At 42.6% G+C, this 7,239-nt stretch overlaps 1 protein-coding gene across 4 annotated transcripts in view; it reads right to left on the bottom strand.

The window, feature by feature from the left end:
* Positions 1-1,055: 1,055 nt before the first annotated feature.
* NOL4L (nucleolar protein 4 like) overlaps positions 1,056-7,239 on the bottom strand; it is a 100,753-nt gene continuing 94,569 nt past the window's right edge. For all 4 annotated transcript variants that reach the window (XM_038369923.2, XM_038369926.2, XM_038369924.2 and 1 more), the window contains one exon: positions 1,056-6,165. In XM_038369923.2, coding sequence (XP_038225851.1) covers positions 5,966-6,165 — 200 coding nt within the window. In that variant the 3' untranslated portion in view covers positions 1,056-5,965. The remainder of the gene's footprint in view (positions 6,166-7,239) is intronic.

Genomic DNA, 7,239 nt, shown 5'->3' with positions numbered 1-7,239 from the left:
AACTGTTCTCAAAACTCACTGTAGACATGCACAGTAATCCCTACACCCCATAATTAGAATGGTTCTTCACTACTCAATGTAGATTTAAGAGTAGAGGTCTAGTATTACTAAGACTTCATTATGCTTTCAAAACACACAATAGAACACATTTACTAGTGTATATATTATGAAATATCATGAATAATTACAACTAATATAGAATTGTTAGATAAAGTACAATTTAGGATGCCCTCTCTGCTATTTCTTATAGACTGCTTACTAATGTACAATATTCAGCCATTCACAATGGGTCTCCTGGTCACTCCCTTGCAAGTATCAGTCAGCCAACTTCTTGTCTGTCGCTGGGGAAGCTCTGCCCATTCTGGAATCAAAGGTAGGGCAATGGAAACTTGTTTTCGCATACAATCTGGCTCTTTAAAACCTGTCATACCTGTCTTTCCTAGGCCTTCTGTCTCTGTCACCAGATCACAGATGTGAATTAGTGAGGTTTAACTGTGTTGTGGTTTGAGATCCTTTAGTACAGAGGCACCATGTAAGTGCCAAGTAGTTATTTATTTTATTATATGTAATTAACAGAGTTGGTCAGGAAACTATTTTTTATGGACAATACTGAATTTCATTTAAAAAAAAAAGTTTTTCACTGGGAAAAGCAAATAAAATTTCCATGAAAGCAGACACTTCTAGCAAAAAAATTTCATTTTGTAAAAAACCAGCTTTGCCAGTCCCAGAAGTGACTATTGAGGTAGCTATCTAAAATATAATAGCAGCAGCTGATTGTTAAGGAAGAGACAGCACAGCTTGTTTTAAGGTACTTGAGTGATGAAGATGTGTGTTTTGTTTATTTTAAAACACCTAAATTTGAAAGCTGTTCTTGGTACCAGTAACAATCAAACTGACCTTCCATGTGTTAGGTCACAGACTCAGACTGTGTTGCAAATCCGAGATCTCTAATGGGAACTCGGGAGACAGCTGATGGCATATGTCTCAGTTGGTGGAAAAAGCCTTACAAACGAGGTAAAAGTGACCCTAGCTGTGTTTGACACTGGAGATCTGAGTCCTGTTTGTTATACAGTGTTTATTAAGTAGATTCAGTCTTATATATGATATACAGATTCAAAAGAAATAAAGGATTCCACATACTTATGAAATCAGTGCATTTAGCAAGTAATACCATGGAAATAACAGCTTGATTAACAGCTCATTGGTCTTTGTTAAGTGAGGGGGACAGGGAGTTGGCCTGTGCTAATCATTCCACAAACAGAACAGAATTAAGTTGCATCACATATAATAGACACACATTCTAAGAATTAAAATATTAAGCCACACTTACTGGAAAAATCCACAGTATATAACACAAATTTTTATACAGCTTATTGAGGAGGAAGTGCTCATCTGCTTAAAAGAGCCACATTAAGTTGCATAGGTGCCTATCTGCAAAAATATCATTTAGAAATTAATCAATTGATTAAGCAATAAAGTGTCACCTTAGAAGCTGGATTCTCTTTCCATGGTGATTTAAGTGCCATATGCTCAGTTTCTGAGCGTATCGTGTCCCCTCTCTCCCCCCACCAATGTACTAACTTTCTAAATAAACTGCCTCCTACTCCATTTGGGACCTCCGGTGTCTCTAGAGAGAATACTCTCCTATCATTTTTATTTGAAATTAACATCTAAGATGATTTGTGAATCAGTAAAAATGTGTTCAATTGTGCTGAAGGAAAGAGGGGTTTCCCCCTTCTCCCTGGCCTCCACTAGGCTTGAGCATTGTTCTAGACTCGACTGGAACCCTAAAATCAGCTAGGTAGCTTCATCACCTTCGTGCCTGGGACGTCAGGGAGGAAAGGCAGTGAAACAGCACCATCATATGGTTCTATTTCTGTTTGGGGTCCTGGCTGTTTATGGTCTCCTCACCCTCTCAGATCAGCTCTCAAATTTTAAGCTACAGCTATTTTTTTTTAAATTGATCACTTAAAAGTGTGTTAGGCTGTGCAAATGCTGAAATCTCTTGCAGCACATCCTAATTCTGTCTTTTTTAAGATGGTTGATTATGTGTCAGTGTGTCTGTGGCTTTGCTAAGCAGATGAACTGGGTGAGGTGCATCTTCCTCTTCAACAGCAGGTCTTGCAGAACACACAGGGGCTGGGAGTTCTGTACATGTAAACAGTACACTTTCACTGAGTCCAAAATTAGGAGCAAAAATACAAAGGTTCACATTGGTCTTAGGTAGATACAGGCGAAGAACTGAGCTGTACAGCTCTGAAACAACCAAACAAAAGTTTCTAAAGCACCACTAAATTATATAAAAATCAGACCATGGACGGATTGTAGTTGGTATTCTGGTGAAATACTATGCTACCTTGTAAAAAGTGTTACAAAAAATTACAAATCAAAAGTATATTAACCCTCTGAGTTCAAAGCAGCATTTTGTAAATGACTGGTACTAAATCCTATGGCCACCTGTGGAAAGAAGGTGGCCCTTTGGAGTGGGGAGGTACAGGTCATGTCTGCTGGGAATCCTGTGAACACTTCCCCTTGCTGAAACACTGTCATTGGGAACTGAACATTCCCTGTGTACAAGTGGTGGTGATTAAGACGAGAGGTTTATCATCATCTTCACTGGTTTTCCAGACCATCTGCTAGCCCAGTGCTCCCCTTTTGCCCCTCACAAAGCCTCTAGAAAGCCAGGGTATTTTGCTCCTGCTCGTTCCTTATCATTGAGAATTGTAAATTGAGATTCCTAACCCTTTAATATCTAGTGAAAACTTACGAATATGGCTGTGAAACAGCCTCTGAGTCGAGTCGGACCGCTGTTGAGTAAGGATCAATTAGAGCACTGAGATGTTCTCTGGAGATAGCGCCAAAGAGACTAAAGATGCAGTTTACATAAAACTTTCCCTGACACCAATACGCAGTGGATCCCATTTGTTTCACAACTTGTCACAGATACTACTGTCACCAGGGCTTCAGAAATCCGAGTTTGTGCCAGCCAGCTGCAGGTTATGAACATGAGTTGATGTTACACAGTAGGCTGTCAGTTCTTCTTCCTATGCAATCATAAGTCTCAGCTGTGTTCTACCAGTGGTTTAAATATTAAGAGCTACTAAACATGAAGTTCCAGGGTGATCTGGTAAAAACAGCTAGATGTTGCATAAATACAATTTTAAACAAACTGTAGCTGATGTTGATCTGTTTATAATAAGCCCCTGGGCAATGTCTTTGTTGGTTAATTGGCTGGCAAATTTATGGCTGCATGTTCTTGATGGCCTCTTAAAAGGAGCGGAGGCAACAATTAAGTAATGTATATAGAGAATTCTGGGACAGCGATTGTCTCTGCCTCTCTTTAACATTAAGACTTTCACAAATGACTGTAGTTAACATTTTGTAGAAGGTTTGCTACTTCATGGTATTGTACACATAAAAATAAATATTTACATAAATTCAAAGTATGGGAGGATGCAGTGAACAAATCAAGCAGGCTTGTGAAGTGCTGGGGAAAGTGTGGACCTGAAATTTGGGCTTGTGTGTGGTCATTCTGTTCTCAGATACCTTGGCGCTGATACTGACCCACACTCCCTGGAGTTTGGTCAGATTTTGTCTATTGTCCATATATGCTAAGAACCAAAATGTTAGAACGTTCCCAAAGAACCACCCTGCTGGCTCATGTTGAAATGAGGGGAATCAACTCTGATTTACAACAAAACCATCACCTTCTCCCTGCAAGGGCTGTCTGAGTGTAGAAAATGGTCAGGAATTAAATCCCTTTTCTCCAGCAGCTGGGGAGAGTTCAGGGTCTGGGGAAAGTGGTCGATGCACTAGTTAATCCCTTTTAGGGCCAGGCTGAGCAGTCCTGTTCTAGAGAGCCAGAAGCCTGGTCTACTTTACAGCTAAGAAAAGGGATAGGGCCTTGTTTTTTAGCCAGCAGTTTTCCCACTAGTATGAATGGAAACTAATTTGGTTAAAAAGGTTCTTGAAAAACCATTTGAGGCTCAGTCCCTGCTGGTACCCAACCTGTGCTACCTGAAAGTGTAAACCCCATGTGCTAGTATGGTTATTTCTGCAGTATGGGGGATGGGGATGGAGGGAGGGAAGAGACTGGGGACAATGTGGACCACCACTGCCGAGAAGAAACCTTCATCACTGAAGCGAGTTCTCAGTAAATTGGTCTAAAAGGAGCTAACTTCAGAGAAGGAAACCACCTGCATTTAAAATGATCAAAATTATTTTAATATTCTTCAAGTCTATCTGGTGCTGCTGCTTGTGGTCCTTGCCCTAGAAAGGCGACAGGAGAAGAATTCTGCCAGCACGGACAAGGGAGAGGGTGAGAAGAATTCTCACAGATTCTTAGGCAGCAATTTACTGCTGCTTTTTATGGCTACAGACTATGTTGCATTGCTTGGCCCTGCTCAGCATCTTGATGCCCGAGCAAAGTCCCTGGTTTTAGCAGCACTGGTAGTAGGTATTGCACTGAGCAAAGGGAAATGCATTGGTTTTGTTTTTTGGGAGGGTGGGAGTTGGGGAGAAACAGCAGTAGTAATCAGGCCAGATTTTTCCCCACACTTTAGGAATTGTGAGCTTTTCCCAGGACTGTTACGGGGGCATGAAGGGGGAACCTGGGTCCTGGGGAGAATTTACACCCTTTCTGCTGCTGAGAGTCTCCTAATTCTTTCCTTTTGAGTAGGAATGAACTGCTTGTTTAACTGAAGTAGTTTACTTTTCTCCCTAAAAGTTTGCACTAGTCTTTATTAGTCACGTGAGTTTCTCTAAACAGTCCTCTTGCTGCTGCCCCCAGCGCTGGTTTCACGTATATTTGTGGAGACGGCCTGGGATTCCTCATTGAGGAGAGGTCAGACATCATCCATTGTGACAGTGAGCTGCTGTCCATCAGCAGTGCATGTCCTTCCTTCTCTTCTGAACAAAAAGGGAGCCAGCTTGGGTCAGTTGTCCATCTGCTGGCTTAGTTTTGACTCCTCAGTGTTATCTACTTGTCTGCTCCCCAGTCTTGGATACACATCATAGTGATATACATTATGGAGTGAACTTTCAGAACCCCGATGAGTCCTGGAAAAAGCCCACAATGGAGTGTGAGGTAGAATATGGATGGTGAATGCATGACAGGGGTTCTCAGATATTTCCTGTTTTGCTCTGCACTGAGCTAAATGAGTGTAAGAGGTCCTTCCAGTTGGAGGTCTACTGAGCTTGCTGAGTCTCTGCAGGAGATATTGACCCCATTGCTACTGCTACAGGACCACTTTGAGTAAAGGTCTAACAAGACACTCTTTCCTCATTGTTCAGCTTCTGCCTAAGCTTGCTGGAGGCTGAGCAGCCTAGAAGTTCTAGGGCTAGATGGCAAACTTACATCCTGTGGAAAGGGGTCTCTCCTAGGAGAAGCCGATGGAGTTGCTCAGCCATTAGTAGTGTAGTGATATGGAATGTGTTATTTCACAGGAATAAATTCCTTCTGATCAGACGGACACAAAACTGGCAATCTGTACAAACTCAAAAGAATCCATTTTCAGAAAAATAAATTACTAAGAGGAGAGGAGGGTCCATTTCTCAATAAATATGCAATTCTGCTCACCTAAGACCTTGAAAGGTAATTATCTGGGGATGGGATTCTAATGTTGGGGTCCACAAAGGTTATTCTAAATACATCTGCAGCCCCAAGCCTCCCCAAGCTCCCTTCCACCCTAAAAAAAATCCCACATCCATCCAAGCTGTAGGTTTGGCTGCTTCTGCTCATCTAGGCGCACCTGTGTTGAGAGAATCAAAAATGTGTCCTTGTGCCCCAAGTCCCAGGTGCTTGGAGTGTGAAAGAAAACGGTTCTAGGGTTCCACCTTTAAAAACTAAATGTACCAGCTATTGGGTGGAAGGACGATGGTTAGTCCTGAGCAGGATCCCAGTGGGAGCCTGTTTCCAAAGGGTGTAAATTGTCTTCTGCCACAGGAGCTACACAGACACCAGGAGTCAGTTCTGTTGTAAAATGAGGTTTTCCAGTTCATCTGCAGACCGAAGAAGAAAAGCTGCTGACTCTCGGTAGCCGGCAATCAATTGCCGCACTGCACTGATCTCTGTGGGGCTTAGCTGAGCAGCTGGCATCCCCCTGCTGGTGCTGTTAGAAGGGGCTGTACTTGAGGCCCCACCTTTCATGCTGAGATCAGTAGGACCTGCAATGGAAAAGTAAGAGGGAGGTTCAGGAAAAGACACTGGCACAGTTGCTGCCCCAAAGTGGCACATCCAATTCAGAGGAGAAAACTCCACCAGCACCTGCTGTTTTGATTCAGAGCCCCTTGTACAGCACTTTACATACTGAATGTAAGATGCAGTCTTGAGCCCTACAGAACAGACTGTCAAGTTGTAGGCACCTTCCAACTGCTGCTCTGTCACAGAGGCACTGCCATGGCTCTCAGTTCCCCTTATCAAAGAGAGTGTGTGTGTGTGTGTTTGTATTTTATAAATATACTGTACGAACAGTCAGACTAACGCTCTGCTCTGCTAGGAGTTAGATCAGATGCATCTGTTTTAACGCTAATAAAACCGGCAAGTAGGGAGAGGTTTTCACCTATAGTACAAAGATATATTCACTGCAGTTTGTAACGGGCTAGAATCGCAATGAAACACTCGGGAGCTTGGCTGAATTAGCATAAAATTTAAAGGCTCAATCAACTGAGAGAAAATATTGTACCTACAGTTGTTCCAACTGACTCCTCGGAGTACTGAAACTTAAGGATTAGGGGAAACAGTGTTCTCAGTTTCTGGTTCTTCTCTGCATTTGACAGCATGTTGTATGGAGTGGTTTCATTGTTTGTTTATGGTCAGTTGAGTAATTTTCATGCTCCTGGTGTTGGTTCTGGAACTAGGAGTGCTGGGGGTGCTGCCTGCCCCCCCAGTGGTTTCCGTCAAATACAGGGTTTAGTTTGGTTCAATGGCTCTCAGCACCCCCACTATACAAATTGTTCCAGCAGGGGCACCCAAGCATACTCTGCAAGAGGGTGTTTCCCAGTGCCAGCAACACATAGGTGTGACAGAAATAGGAGGAGAGGTAGCCTTGAGCATGTTTGGGGATGTCCTTTGGCTCATCCAAAAAACCTCTTCAACACACAAAATGCCTTCATTTAAAAAAAAAAAATCAAATGACGGGGACTAAAATATTCTAGGACTGTGCGTTTGCATGATGTGCTCCACCAATGAGAGACAATCCCCGGAGCATATGAGTTAATTCCAACCCTGCAAACACAACC

This window comes from Dermochelys coriacea, chromosome 13 (assembly GCF_009764565.3).
Source record: "Dermochelys coriacea isolate rDerCor1 chromosome 13, rDerCor1.pri.v4, whole genome shotgun sequence".
NCBI classification, from domain to species: domain Eukaryota; kingdom Metazoa; phylum Chordata; order Testudines; family Dermochelyidae; genus Dermochelys; species Dermochelys coriacea.
This window is presented reverse-complemented; position numbering and strand designations above follow the sequence as displayed.